The sequence below is a fragment of the Stenella coeruleoalba genome (assembly GCF_951394435.1).
Source record: "Stenella coeruleoalba genome assembly, chromosome: 5".
NCBI lineage: Eukaryota > Metazoa > Chordata > Mammalia > Artiodactyla > Delphinidae > Stenella > Stenella coeruleoalba.
Window position 1 is genome coordinate 72,575,743 of NC_137150.1, and position 22,335 is coordinate 72,598,077.

General features: G+C 34.8%; 1 protein-coding gene across 4 annotated transcripts in view; it reads right to left on the reverse strand.

Annotated features, from left to right (window-relative positions):
* Window positions 1–999: 999 nt before the first annotated feature.
* Window positions 1,000–22,335, reverse strand: part of PAK2 (p21 (RAC1) activated kinase 2) — a 78,922-nt gene continuing 57,586 nt past the window's right edge. For all 4 annotated transcript variants that reach the window (XM_079921739.1, XM_079921740.1, XM_079921741.1 and 1 more), the window contains 11 exons: window positions 21,817–21,848; window positions 20,550–20,654; window positions 19,356–19,488; window positions 14,305–14,368; window positions 12,659–12,707; window positions 12,065–12,177; window positions 10,634–10,751; window positions 8,742–8,841; window positions 6,209–6,405; window positions 3,848–3,985; window positions 1,000–3,393 (listed from right to left, as the gene is read on the reverse strand). In XM_079921739.1, coding sequence (XP_079777865.1) covers window positions 3,307–3,393; window positions 3,848–3,985; window positions 6,209–6,405; window positions 8,742–8,841; window positions 10,634–10,751; window positions 12,065–12,177; window positions 12,659–12,707; window positions 14,305–14,368; window positions 19,356–19,488; window positions 20,550–20,654; window positions 21,817–21,848 — 1,136 coding nt within the window. In that variant the 3' untranslated portion in view covers window positions 1,000–3,306. The remainder of the gene's footprint in view (window positions 3,394–3,847; window positions 3,986–6,208; window positions 6,406–8,741; window positions 8,842–10,633; window positions 10,752–12,064; window positions 12,178–12,658; window positions 12,708–14,304; window positions 14,369–19,355; window positions 19,489–20,549; window positions 20,655–21,816; window positions 21,849–22,335) is intronic.

Here is a 22,335-nt window from a genome sequence, read left to right on the forward strand (position 1 = left end):
TACACATACTCATACACACACTGTGGAAAAACTGATTTTAGTTGTTTATTGTGGGAGCAGTTGAGACAAGGAAGACAATCTGCTTTTTATATTACTATAATTTCACTAAAAAAAACCCCAAAAGAATCTTAATCTGGATTTTAGCTATATTCCATAATGATTTTTTGACATTTCACTGGATATGGATCTCAGTATATTTTAAAACTTTTAGATTAAAAAACTGATGCAAATTTAAGCACCCATTTTTTTTTTTTCTAACTATAGCTACTGCCTGATCAGATCTAAAATTATTCTGGCTAGAATACAGTATACATAAACAAACATGTATTTATGTGAGCCCTACAAAGAAATCCTCATAGGTAGTTTTAAATTGCTTATTAAAGGCACAGGTCATTTAGGACTGGTGGTAACTAGATACACTTTAAGCAGCTTAATATTTATATGTTGAGGAGAAGAGAATTTGTACTGTGTGCCAGGCACTCAACACATGAAAACAGAGTTGTGTTAGCCTTAGTTTCTTATGCTAGCACAATCACTCTACTTGTTTACTATTCTATGTAGGATGAAATATTCAATATTTTCATGGTTTCTCAGTTTTAACTATCCCTTTCAAAGCAGCAAAAGGAACAAGAGGAGAAGGAAACTTTTAGACTGCCAGAGAGTCTGAAATATAATAAATACTACAGTAATATTGTCTTAATAACAAAAGAGGACTACTAAGGTAATTTTTAGATTTAAATGGGAATTTTCATTCTAAAGTAATGACAAAAAGGTAAATACAAAAGGCAGTTATTAAAAAAAAACCATGAATCTTGATTCAGATATAATTTTTCTTGCAACAACATGTGAACATTTTAATTTAAAATTAATAAATCACAATTCTGTATTGCTTTTAAGATTAAGATTATTCAAAAATTGACACATTTCAGAATTAACCAAAGTACATTTCTATTACCAGTTAGTTTATCCAAGTAAGTAAAGAATAAACCACAGCGTAGCTCCCTTAACCTAGGAGTCAGGTTTTAATGACAAAGTCCGTTGCCAGCAATGGACATGCAGGTAACCATCAAGGAAGTTGTAAATACAAACCCCAAACTGCTTCTATAAACTGAAAAGACCTTTGTTGAGTCACAGGCATAAAAATGGGGCATTGGCACTGCATTCAGTGAATATGGCCTTTATGACTTACGCATGGAAGTGCCTTCTAGAGTGGTCATGAGGATCACAGTCTTACACCATCTAGTTGGTTTTCTATTTCATTGGTAGCATCTTCTTTATCATAATCCATCCAGACAACTGTTTACAAAGAATGTTCAAATCTGGAACTCAACAGACGCTGTAGCTTTCCACCAGAAATAAACCAGCTTATTTCTGTAAAGTAATTTAGTAATAGCTGTAGAAGGCCAATATAATCCAGAGAAAAAGGAAATCAAGAATCAAATTGAAAACAGAGACTATTAAGTGCTCTAGATACAAGTTTCACTAATTATCTTACTTATTTTTGTGAAAACCTTCCTGTATTACCAATTTAAAAAAAAAAAAACCCCACCAGCCATTTCTATCCTTATACCTGTATCTTAACAGAGATATGATGGGAATGATAGGAAATAAAACTCATATTAAGTTCTCCTAATGTACTCCAAAACATCAAAATTATTTTTATTCATGATTTGTACTATTGCAGGATGGCAAGTAGGTGTGAAGTCAATTAGGAGCGAATGGTGGGAACAAAAAGCCAGAACCAAAGCACGTATTTTTCTCTTTCATGTGGCTCTTGGCATGTCAGAAGGGACAATACTGCCTCCAAAAGCCAAACAATTAAAATGATGAGAGAAGAAGAAGGGAGGAGGGGAAGGGAGAAGAGAGGGCACTCTAATAATTAATGTTACAGGTCACAGACCTTTTTTAAATCTTTAAAATAAAAAATGTATTGCTATCAACAAGCACATTTCATTACTCTTTCTTTCTCCAGTTTTTTACATGAATATTATTTACTTATTTGAAAAAAATCTAAAGTAACTCAACATCTCAAATGACCCATGAATTTACCAAGAAGTACTTTGTCACTTAAGTTCTCACAGACAGTAAAAATGTTGGTAATGGGCTGGGAACAATGTTTATAACAAATCTCTACAGTTTACTGGTCAGAAGCTGCATCTCTAAGTAACTGACATTTCTCTTTCATGAATATAATCTTATCTATTTTAGAGCTCACCAAGGTTCAAGCCTCTCACTTTGTCTCTGCTAGCTCCAAATACTTTTTACCTTTAAATGGAAAAAAAAAGGTTAACTTTTAAATTCTGAAAATTCAATGGTTATTATATTATTTACCATGGGAAGGGGGGGAGGAGTAGGGTGAGAAAGGGTTAATTAAAAAACGAACTAGCTAAAATTACAACATATACAGAAACTTATTTCCAAAATGAAGGGAAAAAAAGAGGGAAGGGGAAACTAGCGGCACAAACCAAAGTCCTGAAGCCAAATCTGAAGAGAACATAGAAAGAAAAACAAAGTGTAAGAAAGTAGAGTCAATGGGATTCTTTTTCTGTTTCAATGATTTAGTTATAAATATAGATTATTAGTCTTCTCTCTATACATGTTAACAAATGCCAAACAACTCACTATTATGAAACTTTTAAAACTGATTCTTTCACATTTGTTTAAAAAGGTAAAAATCACATTCTTTTCTTCCCTTCCTTCAGTTCAAACTCTGAACTGAAATATTACATGTAACAATAGCTGGTTCTAACTTCTATACAAAGTTAAACGATATTGAACTCCTTTGCCAATATAAGGAGCTACATAATTTCTATCACACTTGCCTCCAATTTAGGCATAAGAAACATTTCTCAAAGCAACTCAAAAGGAGCAAGTCAAGGAAAAGAAAGTTATGGAGAGAAAAGAAGACTAGCAGATAAAACACATACTCTGAAAAACCCAAATCTGCCATTCAAGTACTGAAAATACCTCAAAAGGGACAATGAATGGGATCTATTATAATGAAGTCAGCAAAATAAAATGCAAATCTCAAGCATGATAAGTGGCCCTGATGGGCTTTCTGCTGAAAGATGTAAGGCTAGTGATTCAGTCCACAATTCCTTTTGGACCCTAAAGAAGGGATTCAATAAGAAAGTTGTCATTCAGTTCTGCAATTTTTTCTTGGTTGTCTTCAGGAAATAGTAGCTTGTTTTTTTCCTCCTTGTTATGTAGACCATTTCTTTAAACCCCAAAAGAATAATAATTTTCATATATTAAAAGACTTCTTTTAGAAAATGGAGAAAAGAATATGAGGCCACGGCAATGATGTTAACGGTTACTCTTCATTGCTTCTTTAGCTGCCATGATCAGTGGTGTCAAGCTGGATAATGGTTTGGCCAGTTTCAGGAAGGGATGCTGTCAGAAAGAGTGGGGGAAAATAAATGTAAATGTCACCAGTTTAGAAGCCAAATATTTCAATTAAGCCCCTAAGACTACTTTATGGATCATAATTTATTTAACAAACACATATTTCAGTACTTCTATAAAATCAACATAATCACTACATCACTTTTATGGTTGAAAGTGTAGTCTTTTTAGTTTTTCTCATATTATAAAATCTCAGTTAAATGACCCAGATACCCATGCCTGCAATGAACTGGTGTGAGAACTGGTAATATGAAAAACTTATACATTTATCCCAGTATTATGGGTATTTTATTCTCAGCAGATAAAATCCTAAACTGCAGCAGCTGCCATGCTGCTGGTAATGAATGAATAGTGAAATGTAATTATGAACTCTATGTAAACTTTCTGCCGGTTACTCAAAAAAGTCAACTTTTTCCCAAAATAGAATTATTTCCAAATTCACCTGTAACAGTTCTCTGGCTGAACCCCTTTTCTCCACATCCATCTCCAAACATCGATTTAAGAAATCCCGAAATATGGGGGAAAGTTTCTCTGGGTTTTGAAGTTCTGGAGTTCCATTAGTTGCTATCAGGTACAAGGCCTAAGAATAGAAGAACAACTCTGACATACTTAAGATAGCTCAACAAAGTTAGAGAGTACTTTAAACTTTATGGATCTCTTACGTATTTAAAGACAATTGTCACACACACTAAAGTGTGGTTATTATTTCTACCCATTTCGATTAGATATTTTTCACTTTATTTTTAGATGTTACATTTCCCTGACTTCTTTTTCAAAATTATCTTCACCTTTTTCTTTTCTTGGATTATAAATACGTACTGATAAATAAAACTACCACTATAATAAAATGGTATAAAGAAAAATGACCACAATCCCACCATCCACATATAGTATCCCATTTATCTTTCTTAAGATTTTTTTTCCAAGTCATACCACATTTCAAAACAATGGGATTTGTTGAAACTGCTTTAAGAAATTTTAAATTAGCTATATCTATATAGCTATAGATGAACAGGTGGAACACATAGGATTTTTAAGGCAATGAAGATACTCTTTAAGATACTTTTATAATGGACACGTTATTCAGTATACATTTGTCCAAACCCACGACATATGACATCAAGAGTGAACCCTAATGTAAACTATAGACTCTGGATGATACTGATGTGTCAGTGTAGGTTCAATGATGGTAAGAAATGTACCCTCTGTGAGGGATGGTGATAATGGGGGAGGTTATGCATGTGTAGGGGGAGAGGGCATATGGGAAATCTCTGTACTTTTCTCTCAATATTGCTGTGAACATGAAACTGCTCTAAAAAAACAAAGTCTTAAAAAAAAAAAAAGAAACAAAACTAGCTATATCCCACCCTCATCATCACTATCAATAATAACAGATTAGATCTACAAAATTATTTTAATGGCTGAATTGAATAGTGTCTTATTATATGGGTGCTTCATAATTTAGTCAATCCCCTTTGGAAAATCCTTGTATTCTTTATGTAATTCTCTGACTATTTTCTTTGAATTCCTAGAAATGGAATTAAAAAAAAAAAACGCTCAATAGACTTTTTAAAAGAAGTTTTATATGTACAGAAAATTGAGCAGATAGTACACAGCTCCCATATACCACCCCTACACACACACACACACACACACACACACACACACACACACACACACACACACACACACACACACACACAGAATTCCCCCATTATTAAAATCGTACATTAGTATGGTACACTTTGTTACAAGTGATGAACCAATACTGACACACTTTCACTAAACAGAAGTCTGTAGTTTACACTGGGGTTCACTCTTTGTATTGCACAGTTCTATGGGTTTTGACACACGTACATTGTCATGCAACTACCATTATAGTATCACACAGAATACTTTCACTGCCCTAAAAATTCCCTGTGTTCCACCTATTGGTTATTATGCATAATGCTGCCATGAACATTTGTGTACAAGTTCTTGGGTGGATGAATGCTTTTAATTCTCTTTGTTATTTACCTAGCAGTGGAACTGCCAAGTCACATGGTAACTCAAAGTTAATTTTTACAGGAACTGTCAAACTGTCTTCCAAAGTGCTGTACCATTTTACATTTCCACTAGCAGTGTATGAGGGTTCCAATTTCTTCACATTCTCACCAACACTTATCATTGTCTGCCTTTTCGATTACAGTCATTCTAGTAAGGGTGAAGTGATCTTGTTGAGGCTTTGATTTGCATTTCCTTATTAACTACTGATATTGAGTCATACATGATAATTTAAAAGAAGTAAAAGATAAAAGAGAAAGAAAGAAAGATGGAACTCTCCACCTCAGCTGCTGGAATATGTACATAACTGTTTAAAATCTACTGACTTCATCTGTTTCTCAGAACCCTCACTCTTTTGTTTGAATATGGGCTTTAACATTGCCATCTACACAGGCTTCTCATAGATGTGATCCTGCTTTCCTCTTTGTACCTGGGGGTACAGAGGCCAAGGTTCAAAGTCAACAACCTGAAGGATATATCTAGAGCCCCTTAATTCTGCAGAAAAGTGACCAAATTCTTACTTATGTGCAAATTTAGAAACCACACAGCTTACCAAAAATTTACAAACTCTTTACCTAACACATTCAACTCAATAAGCCAGAAGCAAATCATTTTTAGACGTAGAGTGAGGGCAGAGACTAGGTTTTATCAACTTCGTATCCTAAATTCTTGGCCAGTGCCTGGCAAAAGCAAGGTCTAAATAAATGATTTAAAGAAAATTATTTTTCTTAAAATAAGGCTGATGCTTAATTGGTCTTACCCTCAAAGGATTTTCATTGAGATATGGAGGCTCTCCTTCTACCATCTCAATAGCCATAATACCCAGAGACCAGATGTCAACCTTAGGGCCATAAGCTTTCCGTGTAACCACCTCTGGTGCCATCCAGTATGGCGTTCCAACCATAGTACTTCGCTTGCTCTGCTCAGGGGTGATCTGGGCACAGAAACCAAAGTCAGCTATAAAACAAAACAAAACACCTTGAGTTAATGGTGTCCGTGGGTTGTTTAAGAGTTTACTTAATATGATTTAACTAACTACATTTGAGTATTCAGCCTCTTAATTTTTAAGAAAGTATTAATAAAGAAAACCAGAATGGGCTTACAAATATTTTGATGATGTTATATACTCTCACTTTTTAACTTTTACTTCCCACAAGTAGAGGGTAAATTATCAGGAAGCCTTTTTTTTTTTTGGCGGTACGTGGGCCTCTCACTGTTGTGGCCTCTCCCGTTGCGGAGCACAGGCTCCGGACGTGCAGGCTCAGCCGCCATGGCTCACGGGCCTAGCCGCTCCACGGCATGTGGGATATTCCTGGACCGGGGCACGAACCCGTGTCCCCTGCATCGGCGGGCGGACTCTCAACCACTGCGCCACCAGGGAAGCCCTATCAGGAAGCCTTTTATTCTAAATAATTCTATCCTAAAAATTTTAATAAAGTTGAAAAAGGTCTAAAAGAAAAAGTCACCAAAGCTGGACACCAAAACTATGTCCACTGTGAATCAGGCAAAGGTCAGGAAGTGGAAATTACTTTTGAAGAAAATAAACAGAAGCTAGAATTAATAATAATAAGCATCCAACTCAGCAGAGAGCCTAGGAAAAGAACATGTTTAACTGCAACTGTACCTACAAGGTCTTCACCAGCATTACTCTATTCCAAGCACCTCATTTTATAACTGAAGAGCAGAATGCCTAATTTAGTACCCAGTATTAATTTAGTGGAAAAGTCAAGATGAGAATCCAGAATTTTTTCCTTCCTTCTACTGTTGAACCCATTCTACTCCATATGTAAACACTGTTAACATTTAGGTTTGTAAGCTTTAGACTCTTCGTTATGCATTTCCAAATGTACAAATAATACCCGTGAACTGACTGATTTATTTTACCTAGTTAGGATATTTTGTAAACTGCTTTTTAAAACCTAATTTTTTAGATATCTTTCCATATTAGTACATTAACCCACCTCACTATTTTAACTACACAACTTCACGGAACATAAAAATACCATAATGTATTTAACCATTTCTGTACTACGAGACATTTAAGATATTGTTGGACTTTCTTTACAAGGTTGCAGAGAACATTTTTGTACTTATTGCTGTGCGTATGTTCAGTAATTCTATAGGAGAGAATCCTAAAAGAGCAATTGTTAGGTCAAATCATAACATTTACAGCTAAAATGAGTGCTTATAACTGTTCCAAGTATAATACCTCATAAGAATTAACATACCTCAGGATAATTTTATGAGACAAGCATATTTACTACTGTTATGATTTCCATTTTACAAATGGAGAAACTGAGGCATACATATTTTTAGATAACTTATCCAAGATCATTCATCTAGTAAGTGGTAGAGCCATGGTAACATATTAACCAAAAAAGTCAAATTTAGTTACCTGTGTATCCACCAAAAGTGTATGAGAATGTCAATTTCTAGTTTTCCCACTAAAATTACAATTATTAACTATATATTCTGACTATCTGACAGAACCTGGGTCCCCTTTTCTTGTGGTTGAATAACCTTTGGAGTATCTATCTTAAAAAAAGAGATGTTGAAAAAGGAGCCAAACTCTCTAGGCAAACAGAAGAAAAAGTTTTTGGTCTCCTGATGTAAGAAATGCCTTGAATTTTGCATAGTTGGAGAAACCTCAGTAGAAGGTCTTCTTGAATCCTCCAGAGGACATGGTTGGAACTGAGATTATAGCCAGCAGAGGAAAGGAGTTTTTGGGTTTTTTTTCCATGACTCTACCATGTCTGATACAGAAGTTAATTAGGGAAAGAGGTTTACACATGGTTTTTTTCAGACCTTGTCATCTCTGACATAACGGTCATACAGTCCTCCCCCAATTAGGCCACCATCTACCAAATCCAGAGAAAGATGAACAGCATAATGACAAAAACCTACCCCAACAGGTAGCACAGATAAATCCAAGTTTATGTTTGGAAGACAGCACCAACATTATAATAGTCCCAGACACTGTTCCTCAATGCTTTACATTTTTACTACTCAGAAGAATTCTCTGAGATAGGTACTGTTATTTTCCTTATCATACAAATGAGAAAATGGACACAAAAAGAGATTACGTAACTCACCCAAAATTATTCAGCAAGTAGTAGCAGATCCGCTATTTAAACTCAAGCTGTCCAGCTGACAGTCCATATCTTTTTACTACTATTCTCCCCCACTGCATGTATTGTCATAAAAATGTTAATAGCAGAAGAGGGTTTTTACTTAAACAAAAGGCAGAAAATTATAAGTAACATATAAATGTTATTTATTCACTTGTTACTCACTAAGTTTAACAGATCCTTCCATGCCCAAAAGCACATTGTCACTTTTGATGTCTCTGTGGATCACTTGATTAGCATGTAAAAACTCCAATGCCTGTAAACACTGAACAGGAGAAAAACACCTATCAATGAAACAGTCCCTGAAAAGTCTAAGGGAAGTTCACATACACCATTTATGACCTGAGCACCACCTCTAGTAACCAGCAGAAGATACTCTAATAATATTATGAAGAAAAAAATCCTGTCACATGCAGTTGTGAAAATAAGACACCTAAAATAATTAGATCCCCCTCTTCCCACTCTCTGCTCTTATCCAGAGACAATTATTATATAATGTCTTATCTAGGCCTATTTCTGCCACAGATTATTTAATACCATAGAATATCTTCAATGTTCTCATTTATGAAATGGTGGGTGGGTCTACATGATTTCTAGGCCTGCTCAGGTTTAAGTGCCTAAAGGTATGCAGCACTTGGTAAATATGCACAAGGCTTTTTAGAAATCATTTCAACAGTAAAGGATAAACTTATCATTTCCATTTGAATCTGAAATATGCCAAAGTCTAATCAATGTAAGCCACTGCGGGTCTGGTTCTCTCCAGCTGTTCAATGCTATGTAAAATGTTTTCTTCATTTCTTCTATGGTAGGTTTTACATAAAGCTATACCCACACCCTAGACACCAGTGATGATCCTGGACACCACTTCCGTCTTATGCCATATTTCAGAAAGCACTGAGTCAAAAGAGCAGAAGAACTACTCTTACTTCCTTAAAAACAAGAATGAAATTCAATTTAAAAAATCTGCTTGCTATGTTTTTTTAATGTAAACTGAGTATAAATTGTAACTTGGAAAAAGTTGTTTTTATTTCTTACCCCCACTAAAGTAGAACAACAAATAAAGTCTGTACATCATTAATAACAAAAATCTCACTCAAAATAATCTACTATTCAAAGAAAAAAACCAGATTAACTGTGTATTACTGCAATACATTTACCAAGCATTTAAGCAGATTCCTGGAAAGAACAAATCCCCAGAAAAATACTTGTGTAAACAAATAGAAACAAATGTTATCACAATTAGAGGAACTACTAAAATAATTTTATATTGATTATGAAAAAAATTATTAGAAAAACAAGTTAAGTATAAATAGATAAATCCTTAAGTTTTTATCAGCTTTTAAGTGATCAAACATTCTTTGTTAAGGGATATATTATTGTTTCCCTCCTGAAAGAGTCAAGAGGGCTCCCCTTAGGTGAAGCATAATTACATTAGAATTAAAAGTTTCAAAGAATAGTTTTTAAAAAACACCTAATAAAAGCTGAAAAAGGAAAAACATCACATATACTGTTCTTACATGAACAAAGTTTATAATTTACTTATAATTCACTGTAAAAATGCTGAAAGCCAAATCACAGGAAACATAATAGTCGTAAGAACTTTTACAATTTTGTCCTTTGTGACAATGATTCCTAGGGTACTCGAAGAAAGTACTGTTGCAATTTTAATGACAATAAGCAAATCATTAACCTAAGTCTCATCTGTAGGAAAAGATTACATGGAAGAAAGAAAGGCTCATTTTTGGCTTAGATCTAGGCAATGTGGCAGAATTCTACTAGCCTAAGCAAACAGTATGTCTCAAATTCATTAATGAATATCATCTCATTGGTCACCTTTAAAGAGATCGATAAGGCCACAAGTAAACTTATTAATTAATACTTAGGGTGAAGATGTGTACCACTTTGTCCTTGTTTCCACTGTTGAGCGGTGTATTTTTAATGGCACTCCCTCTCACCCTTCAAAGTATCCTGCTTGGATAATAACTAAAAATTTGCTTCTTTTCACATCCTGTTAACCACATTGTTACTGTAACTTTTCAAAAAGGGAGCAAACTCACCTCTCTGCATACAGCAGCAATCTGTGCTTCATCCATGCAGGTCTCTGTTACAACATCAGTAAGTGATCCCCCAGCGAGGTACTCCATTACCACAAACAATTCGTCTCCCACCAGGTAACTAAAAAAAAGAACATACAAAATACATTCACACTTTCACTTTTTCTAAACACGTGGCACTCTATATTGAAGAATTCAAATGTTAGGAATCCTAATTAAAAAAACTAGAAAGCTGGTAGCTTTGATAGCTGGGAAGAAAACTGAAAAGTTGCTATGGAACAGCACAAAAAAAAAATACCTGAGGGTCATTATGATTTTCCCAAATCACTTTAAAATTTTGCCTGCAATTCTAACTTGAGTGTGTACATAGATTATTCCAATTCAAATAACCTTGTATGGCAGGAATGATTTGTCCTTTTTTACAGACGAAGAGATGGAGGCTTGGAAAGGCTAAGTAACTCATCCAAGGTCACACAGCCAGTAAGTGCCAGAACAAAACCTGAAGCCAAGCACAACTGATTCCAAAGCTTATGACTTATTTTAACCACCATGCTTTACTGACTTGAAATACTATTTTAAAAAGCAGAGAAATGTACCTGGAAAGTTTCTTTCTATGAACATGGCCCCAGAGCTAGCCCTAAAGTCTAAAAATGTGTTTTCTTTTAACCCATTCAAAACAAATTTAAATATGGAAATTAAAAAAAAATCACCTATGATTCCCTATCTCCAATATAATCACTACTATAATTTTCATTTATTTTTCTACAATTCTTCTTTCATTCACATATATGTAACTGCTTTAAAAAAAAAACAGATGTAAGGTAATTCCCTGGCGGTCCACTGGTTAGGACTCTGAGCTCTCACTGCCTAGGGCTCGGGTTCAAGCCCTGGTTGGGGAACTAAAATCCCATATGCCACATGGTGCGGCCAAAAATAAAAAAAATTTAAAAATTAAAAAAATAAAAAATGTAAGATACATAATTTTCTCTTCTACTTTTTGTTCTCCTATTTAACATCAATTCCTAAATTAAGTGAGGTTTTGATAAACATGCTATTTGCCCATGAAAGACAAAATTTGAAATCAAAATTGACTTGAAAGTTTAAAAACTGTGTGGCTGGTCACCTCTGTCAGTCAAGACATGAATCACAGCCAACGTTTCCTTAATGTTTCTGCTTCTGATCATTTGTAATTCATATGAGCACCAGCAGCAATGTCCTTCATTTAACTGCCTTCTCTCACTTGCCAAGTGACAGCTATGTAGAAAAAGGACCTTCTAAACTGTAATATGCTATTTTTACCTCTCCTCCTCCTTCAAGTTTATTTTTCAGTGTTGACACTCAACCTTAGTCTAACTAAACTGGCTAGCCCCCAAAACCATGAGACTTAAAATTTCAACATTTTTCTCCCAATGTTTAAGAAATATTTATATTTACCTGTCTAAGAAGTTAACTATGTTGGGATTCTTTAATTCTTTCATCACCAGAATCTCATTAATGATCAATTCCTTCTTTGGCTGTTTCTGTAAATTAATCTGCTTAATAGCAACCTATGATGGAAACAGGAAAAAAAAAGTCAGAACAAGTTTCCTAATACTCTTAGAAAATTACAAACACAGATCAGTTAATAATCTAATTTACTACATACATACTATACGATGAGATTATAATTTACTCATAGGCAGTACTTTAACTTCCACACTGCCTATGCACAATTCTTTGTAATACACAGAGCTTAAATATTTTTAGATTTCTCTTGAAATCTAAATGCAAGGTCAGCCCAGTGCCAGGAATTAATCCTCTTTTCATCCCAAGCTGGGAAAATAATTTTTAAAATATTTATTTATGAAACCAAACACATAATTACTTCTTTTTTCCCCTCAATAAGGAAAGTGCTATAAAATTACCTAGAGTAATTCTTTCAACATATTCAACTGCAAGAAATTCCTTACTGATTATTCACAGGCAGATCTAGTTTCTTCCCATATTAAAAGCTAATGGTAACACCCAGAAGTATGAAAAAGTAGCTACCTCTTGTCCCAATGCCACATCAGTAGCAGTGAAAACTGTGCCAGAAGCCCTAGGGAAAAGAAGACATAACCAGATTTAAGGTTTCAAAATCATTCTCATTTATAACATCCAAAGACTTTATACACAGAACAACTAAAAAGAGGTTAAAGAACGTTTAAGACTAAACATCTTTAAAAGAAGTAAAAGCAAAAACAAAGGGGGAAAAAATAAGAAAAAGAGGCAATTCTTGTGGCCAAAACTTATGTTAGAAATTTGTCATAAATTTCAGATCTACAAAAATACAGAAAAAAGATAAAGAAAAGAAAGAAAAAAGTCACATATACTCATGGATCCACTGCCCTGTTTAAGAAACAAAGAACTACAAATAAATTTGAAGGTTCTTATGTGCCCTTTCCAAAGGCATCCTACCTCCTCCCTAAAGTAATCTATATTGGGTATTTATTCTGTATTTGATGTGCATCATTTACATGTATTTCTCTATACTTTATACTTTCTATAGCGGTCTGCACCGCTATAGAAAATGTTTCACATAATTTTTTTTTTTTTTTGTGGCACGCGGGCCTCTCACCGTCGTGGCCTCTCCCGTTGCGGAGCACAGGCTCTGGACGCGCAGTTTCAGCCACTCCGCAGCATGTGGGATGTTCCCAGACCAGGGCACGAACCCGTGTCCCCTGCATCGGCAAGCGGACTCTCAACCACTGCACCACCAGGGAAGCCCCAATTTTTTAACTTCATATAAATGATTTCATTTTATGTATTTTCCTATAATTTGCTTTTTTAATTCAACACTGGATTGGGGATGGTCATCCATATGGATAGGTGTTATCCTTGTTCAGTTGTAATTATTACATATATTATCCAGTATACTATTTACAATTTATCCATTCTCAGGCAGAAGAATATTAACATGATTTTCAATTTCTTGTTATTAAAACCAGTGCCGCAAGTGAATTTGGTTTTTAAAAAGAAATTCATAAGGAAGTTTTCAAAAAGACTCAAGCTCACTTTCTAAACTGACAGAACACTTTCCAGAGATTAATAACATTAAAAATTCAAGATGTTCATTTGCTCCCAAGCAACAGAAAAAAAGATTTCAGTTAGCATAGTTTAAAAATACAAATTATTGGGAATTCCCTGGAGGTGCAGTGGTTAGGACTCCACATTTCCACTGCAGGAGGCCTGGGTTCAGTCTCTGCTCAGGGAACTAAGATCCCATGAGCCATGTGGCACAGCCAAATAATAATAATAATAATTTTTTAAAAAATACAAATGATTGAACACAATCAGAAGATCAGTAGAATTAAATATCCATACTTAATGATGTGATTAAAATGCAGGTTTTTAAAACTATAATCCTGTAGTAAATTTTCTTACTGTCTTTTAAATATTTGCCAGGCAATTTTCCCACCCATCTAATTTCTTATCACCAACGCAAAATAACACTTAAGAAGAAACAATGCACAATCACTGCTAAGTAGTACAGTATTTTAATAGCATCTAGAAATAAACGCATTACTTATTTACACAAATCCAAGGATACTACTCATAGAATACCAGAAGTGCTCAATGTCAGCAGGCAAAAGAGATATCATACTGGGCACCCAGGAAATAATGAATATTCTGGTAATACAGTCACAAATACTTACCCTTGCCCAATTTTTTCATATCTTGTGTATTTTTTCTTAGGGTCACCTATGCTTACAATAGTTCCTATTTTAAACAAAAACAACAAAAAGTTGGAAACTCAGTCAAGCATTTAAAAATTGTAAACTAATTCTGATAACATTATTTCTTTTAATAACCTCCACTGATTTTAGAAGTTTTCAAACATAACACTAAGTTTCAAAAATAATGTATGTTTCAAACACTAAAGAAACAATTAACAAAAATAAAAAAAGTATCAGAAGCAAGAAGACACATTATTTCCACTAGGTTAGACCTCCTAACTAATGTCTTGATTATCCCACCTTCTCAAAATGACCACGTTTTAGAATGACCAACAGTACTAGTTTTCTTGAGACTAAGGGGGTTTTAGGATGTGGCATGTTCAGTCTTAAAACTGGTAAATTCCCGGGGAAAGGAAAAGTTGGTCATCCTACTTATCATACTCCACTGAAATGTACTAAACTAATGATAAGTTATAAAACTACTTACTATGAGAAAAAATATAAATATTTATATATATATAAAATACCCAAATGAAAAACCCTAAATGGCTTTTCTGACTCTTCTCATATATCTTGTATCTTTCAATATATTTAGGAAATCACTTATTACTATAAACATTACTCTAATGTGAACTAATCATACATCTGTTTTAGGAAAGTTCACTATGTCACAACTAAGCAACAGGTTTTATTTTACTTTATTTAACTTTTAATTTTACATTGGAGTATAGCTGATTAACAATGTTGTGATAGTTTCAGGTGCACAGCAAAGGGACTCAGCCATACATATACATGTACCCATTCTCCTCCCCCAAACTCCCCTTCCATCCAGGCTGCCACGTAACATTGGGCAGAGTTCCCTGTGCTATACAGTAGGTCTTTGTTGGTTATAGTTTTTTTTTTTTTTAATTAAAAAAAATTTTTTTAATTTTTGGTTGTGTTGGGTCTTCGTTGCTACACGAGGGCTTTCTCTAGTTGCGGTGAGCGGGGGCTACTCTTTGTTGCGGTGCACAGACTTCTCATTGCTGTGGCTTCTCTTGTTGTGGAGCACGGGCTCTAGGAGTGCAGGCTTCAGTAGTTGTGGCACGCAGGCTCAGTAGTTGTGGCACATGGGCTTAGTTGTTCCGTGGCATGTGGGATCTTCCCGGACAACTGATCGAATCCATGTCCCCTGAATTGGCAGGTGGATTCTAAACCACTGTACTACCAGGGAAGTCCCTGGTTATCCATTTTAAATATAGCAGTGTCTACATGACAATTCCAAACTCCCTAACTATCCCTTCCCCCATTCTTCCCCCCTGGTAACCGTAAGTTCATTCTCTAAGTCTGTGAGTCTGTTTCTGTTTTGTAAATAAGTTCATTTGTATCATTTCTTTTTAGATTGCCCACATAAGGGATATCATACGATATTTCTCTTTCTCTGACTTACTTCACTCAATATAACAATCTCTAGGTCCATCCGTGGTGCTGCAAATGGCATTATTTCATTCTTTTTAATGGCTGGGTAATATTCCATTGTATGTACATACCACATCTTCTTTATCCATTCCTCTGTCGATGGACATTTAGGTTGCTTCCATGTCTTAGCTATCATAAACAGTGTTCCAATGAACACTGGGGTGAATGCACCCTTTCGGACCATGTTTTTCTCCAGGTATATGCCCAGGAGTGGGACTGTAGTGTCATGTGGTAGCTCTACTTCCAGGTTTTTAAGGAACTTCTATACTGTTCTCCATAGTGTTGTTCCAATTCACATTCTCACCAACAGTGTAGGAGGGTTCCCATCTCTCCGCACCCTCTCCAGCATTTATTGTTTGTGGATTTTTTGATGAAAGCCATTTTTGACTGGTGTGAGGTGATATCTCATTGTAGTTTTGACTTGCATTTCTCTAATAATTAGTGATGTTGAACATCTTTTCATGTGTCTCTCCGCCACCTGTGTCTTCTTGGAGAAATACCTATTTAGGTCTTCTGCCCATTTTTTGATTGGGTTGTTTGTTCTGATATTAAGCCTCACGAACTGTTTGTAAATTTTGGAGACTAATCCCTTGTTAGTCACATCATTTGCAAATATTTTCTCCCAATCTGTGGGTTGTCTTTTCGTTTTGTTTATGGTTTCCTTTGCTGGGCAAAAGCTTTTGAGTTTAATTAGGTCCCGTTTGTTTATTTTTGTTTTTATTTCCATTATTCTGGGAGACAGATCGAAAAAGATATTGTTGCAATTTATGTCAGAGAGTGTTCTGCTTATGTTTTCCTCTAGGAATTTTAGAGTGTCCAGTCTCACATTTAGGTCTTTAATCCATTTTTGAGCTTATTTTTGTATATGGTGCTAAAGAATGATCTAATTTCATTTTTTTACATGTAGCTGTCCAGTTTTCCTGCAACCATTTAAGAGACTGTCTTTCCACCATTGTGTAGTCTTGCCTCCTTTGTTGTAGATTAATTGATCACAGGTGCATGGGTTTATTTCTGGGCTTTCTATCCTGTTCCACTGATCTATATTTCTATTTGTGTGCCAGTATCATACTGTTTTGATGACTGTAGCTTTGTAGTATAGTCTGAAGTCAGGGAGCCTGATTCCTCCAGTTCTGTTTTTCCTTCTCCAGATTGCCTTGGCTATTTGGGGTCTTTTGTGTCTCCATACAAATTTTATGATTTTCTTGTTCTAGTTCTGTGAAAAATGCCATTGGTAATTTGATAGGGATTGCAATGAATCTGTAGATTGCCTTGGGTAGTATAGTCATTTTGACAATATTGATTCTTCCAATCCACGAACATGGTGTATCTTTCCATCTGTTTGTCTTCTTTGATTTCTTTCATCAGCGTTGTATAGTTTTCGGAGTACAGGTCTTTTGTCTCCTTAGGTAGGTTTACTCCTAGGTATTTTATTCTTTTGATGCAATGGTAAATGGGATTGTTTCTTGAATTTCTCTTTCTGATCTTTCGTTGTCAGTGTATAGAAATGCAACAGATTTCTGTGTATTAATTTTGTAACCTGTAACTTTACCAAATTCATTGATTAGCTCTAGTAGTTTTCTGGTAGCATCTTTAGGATCTACTATGCATACTATCATGTCATCTGCAAACAGTGACAGTTTAACTTCTTGTTTTCCAGTCTGGATACCTTTTATTTCTTTTTCTTCTCTGACTGCTGTAGCTAGGACTTCCAAAACTACGCTGAATAATAGTGGTGAGAGTGGACATCCTTGTCTTGTTCCTGATCTTAGAGGAAATGCTTTCAGCTTTTCACCATTGAGTGTGATATTAGCTCTAGGTTTGTAGTATATGCCCTTTATTATGTTGAGCTATGTTCCCTCTATGCCCACTTTCTGGAGAGTTTTTTATCATATATGTGTGCCGAATTTTGTCAAAAGCTTTTTCTGCATCTGTTGAGATGATCATATGGTTTTTATTCTTCAATTTGTGGGTGTGGTGTATCACACTGCTTGATTTGTGGATACTGAAAAATCCTTGCATCCCTGGGATAAATACCAATTGATCATGGTGTATGATACTTTTACAGTATTATTGGATCTGGACTGCTAGTATTTTGTTGATTATTTTTGCATCAGTGATATGTTCATCAGTGATACTGGCTGTAATTTTCTTCTTTTGTGGTATCTTTCTCTGGTTTTGGTGTCAGGGTGATGGTGGCCTCACAGAATGAGTTTAAGAGTTTTCCTTCCTCTGCAATTTTTTGGAACAGTTTCAGAAGGACAGGAGTTAGCTCTTCTGTAAATGTCTGATGGAATTCACCTGTGAAGCCATCAGGTCTTGGACTTTTGTTTGTTGGGAGTTTTTAAATCACAGTTTCAATTTCAGTGCTTGTGATTGGTCTGTTCATATTTTCTATTTCTTCCTGGTTTAGTCTTGGAAGGTTGTATTTTTCTAAGAATTTGTCCATTTCTTCCAGGTTGTCCATTTTATTGGCATATAGTTGCTTGTAGTAGTCTCTTATGATCCTTTGTATTTCTGTGGTGTCCGTTGTAACTTCCCCTTATTCTTTTCTAATTTTATTGATTTGAGTCCAGTCCCTTTTTTTCTTGATGAGTCTGGCTAAAGTTTATCAATTTTGTGTATCTTTTCAAAGAACCAGCTTTTAGTTTTATTGATCTTTGCTACTGTCTTCTTTGTCTCTATTTCATTTATTTCTGCTCTGATCTTTATGATTTCTTTCCTTCTACTAACTTTAGGTTTTGTTTGTTCTTCTTTCTCTAGTTGCTTTAGGTGTAAGGTTAGGTTGTTTGTTTGAGATTTTTCTTGAGAAACAGATTTTAAAATTAGGATATCGTACATAAAACTCTAACTTATATTCATATTAACAGTAAGTCAAAACATGAGAAAACCACACTAAATTTTCACTTAAACTTTCACTAGGTAAAAAGAGAGAGGGGCATATCAAAGAAATTCACAGATATAATCCAGTTTTACATAGGTACCCAACCTCAAGCCTACTGCCAATATATAATATTTTCCCTTGATCCCTCTAGGTCAGTATCCTTTATAACTAAAGTTGCTATAGACTTGTAGTGAGATGTTATTGCTACCCTCTCTGGCACTGTGTGTATTATTTCCAGTGCTTGATCCAGGCCAATGATAGCTGATGGATGAAAAAGGAGAAGAGAAAAAAATATATTTTATGCTTACACATATTATCTATATAGGCCATTTTGTTTAGTTATTTAGGGGCATATTTTATTCTACAGGTGTGCATAAATATATACAAACTTCCTTTGATAAAGTTTCCAACTAGGACCCATAGATTTGGCCCTTTGAGAAGAAGTATTGCTCCCCAAGGTACTGACTATTTTGCAAAGATGCTGCTCACTAGCCAGCACATAATAATAAGAAAGCAAAGAACAGTATTATTTTGGCTTTACTACATTAATTGAAGCTGTTGTTCCTAGAAGAAAACAATTTATTTTTTATGTCTTAAGCCAACATATAAGACATAAATCAAGATCCACCTGGGCCAAATGTTTCAGGGGCTGTTAACAATTTAAGAATAATGTAAAATGTAGTTAACATACTTAATTTCTCCATAATCTCTTCATCTGTCATTTTGGCCTTCTTTTTCTGTTTGTCTGAAGTCTTGGCACCACTATCAACATTAGAATCACCAACTGGTGCAGGAATAGGATCAATTACAGACCGTGTATAAATCTGCAGAGAAACAGTTAATTACCGAGACTTGAGGAAAAATATTTTTAGGTATTCTTACTGGCACACTGTTCAGTTCTTTGATTTTTGACAAAAACTAAGTTGTCCTCAGTGTTCTAAAGAATGAGAATAGTATTTTCAGACTTGTCTTATGAAAGACTGGTAACTAAGATGCAATGTGAAACATTTTTCTTTGGCACGTCATGTATATATTTTAAAAGTCTGTCTAGCAAAACAGCAGGTCTGTGAATGAAATTTAAGTGTAACCAGATTGAAAATAATATGTAAGAAATGAAGCAAAAAGAAGTACAAGTTAAAAGTCATATTTTTTCTACAAGAGAGAAATAAGGAGCAAAGAAACCCTGATGTTGAAATAACTATTATTAATTTCCACAAAATTTTTTTATACAAATATAATATCTACCATTTCATTTCAAACAGCCAGTTCTAAGTGGTAAAGAAAATAGAGCTCTCTATCATTAGATGAGGATCCATTGGCAGTCCTTGGAGCCTTACCCACCTATTGTGCCAACACTTCATCATGCTCCCTGGACTTCATTTGTATTAGTACAGGGAGAGGGACAGGACTCTTTCTGTCTCTGTCTAAGGTTTTTATTATTAAAATTCTCCCATATCTGTTAGAAACTTCACTCTCGGCAGCCTCTTGAATGATACCAAGGCTTTAAGAGAAATGTTAAATGGGAGTTAAATACGTACTTTGGATAAAAGGTAAGATCCAAGTTTTAGATACAGTACTTTTCTGCACTGAGATAAACAGAAAGAGGCAGAGAAACAGATGAGTTCTCTGGAACAGATGGTGTAATACAGAAAGAAAACAAAATGAGAAAAGTATTTTAACTTTTAAAGAATCCATTCGGTTTTAATTTTCAAAAAACTAGTTTTTTGATGAGTGGTGTTTAGGTAAAGATCTCCTAGTCAAATATCCGATAGTAAAACATTTTAAGCCTGAGGACTTTTAAAAAATTAATCACTGGAAGTTAAATACAGACTGCTTTTTAAAACACACAGACACACACAACCCAATTCACTAATCAGAAACTCACTGATTTTGTATGATCTGGTCGTGGGGCAATAACAGGAGGAGGAGTCTCTTCATCATCATCGTCTTCTTCTGTTACTACTGCTGTTTCCGAACCCTTGGTATTCAGCTGCATTTATCACAGGAGCAAAGTGAGGAAGACAAGTCAAATATGGCTATCTCTCTTTTTCACCATACTTGAAAAAATATTTAATGGCTCATTTCAAAGCAATAAAACCTCACTGGTTCTAATCTAATCATTTAAAAAGTAAAGGTAGGGGCTTCCCTGGTAGCGCAGTGGTTTAGAGTCCACCTGCCGATGCAGGGGACACGGGTTCGTGCCCCGGTCCGGGAAGATCCCACATGCCGCAGAGCGGCTAGGACTGTGAGCCATGGTCACTGAGCCTGCACGTCTGGAGCCTGTGCTCCGCAATGGGAGAGGCCACAACAGTGAGAGGCCCACATACCACAAAAAAAAAAAAAAAAAGTAAAGGTAATTCTATATGTTACAGAAAAGTTTATGAAACAAATGTATACAGTAAATACCAAGTATTCTTAAGAGGGAATTCATACCTTTTATAGAGAATTTTATACCGTTTTAACAAGCCCAAAAAGTAAACAATTTGTTAAGACCAAAAACAAAAATCCTCTGGACTTTGTATAAGTCAGAGATTTCTGGCTATTTAAAACAGCTAGATTCACCAGAAGTTGTGACTAACAAAGCAAAAGAGGAAGGCATTATCCTTTATACAGAGCTTATTATATGCTAGGTGTATGCTAAGTAGGTACTTTACATGTTATTACATATAGTCTTCAAATAACTCCAGGAGACTGTGTCCTCCTAATTGAGGAATTGAAAATAAAATAGCTACTGTTTGCAAGAGGTATTTGTGCTTACATGATAACTTAGATAAAGTTTCAGACAACTCTGAAGATTCTGACAGGCTTCTATTGTTCAGTATATTTCCATAGTCTATATTCAGTAGGATGATGCCAGAGGAAAATGCTGGCAAGTTCTTTGTGTTCATGTTTATATATGGAAACATTATCAAAAGTAGCTAAACTGCTCTAAAGATCATAAGCTTTAGTTACTTTAAGCATCATCTGAGGAAATTCTATTTGCTTAATATGGCTTCCTCAAATAATCAAGTGGCTAGCTAAAAACATATATCAATATTAAGTAGCTATTTCTGGAGGCTGTAATTTATTTCAGAAAGTAAAATAAAAACTGAGACTTGTTTGGGGTAACTTAAATTAGAACAAGAGCTATAAGAAATAACATATTAACTTACTGCTGGTGTTCCAGACGGGAAGCCATCTTTCTCTGAATACAAAACAGAAAATAATGCTAAGTTAACAATTCAAAAAATAAAACAATTTTATACAATAAAAGGAAAAAAAGATAAAGCAGAGCAAGTAAAAAGTTCTTAGACTGATTTCATTTTAAGTTGAATTAAGTCTTGAGAAAAACAATATCAGTATTCAAACAAGAATTTACACATTATAAACCTCAAATTTAATGGAACTCTGTAAATTTGCTAAAAATCATTGAATTGTATACTTCAAGTGGGTGATTTTTGCAGCATGAAATTATACCTTAATAAAAAAATTTTATTTGAAACTATACCTGCATTTCTTAAAGTAAGACAGAAGTCTATTCATAATGATATTTTTCTCCAGCAAACTGCCTATCAAGGAACTTAAAGAAACCAACAGTAACTCTGCAAAGGAAAATTACTGACATAAATTTTGATCAGTATGAAAGCAAATCCCTGAAGACAAAACACAGTTCATAAAGACTAAATACCACA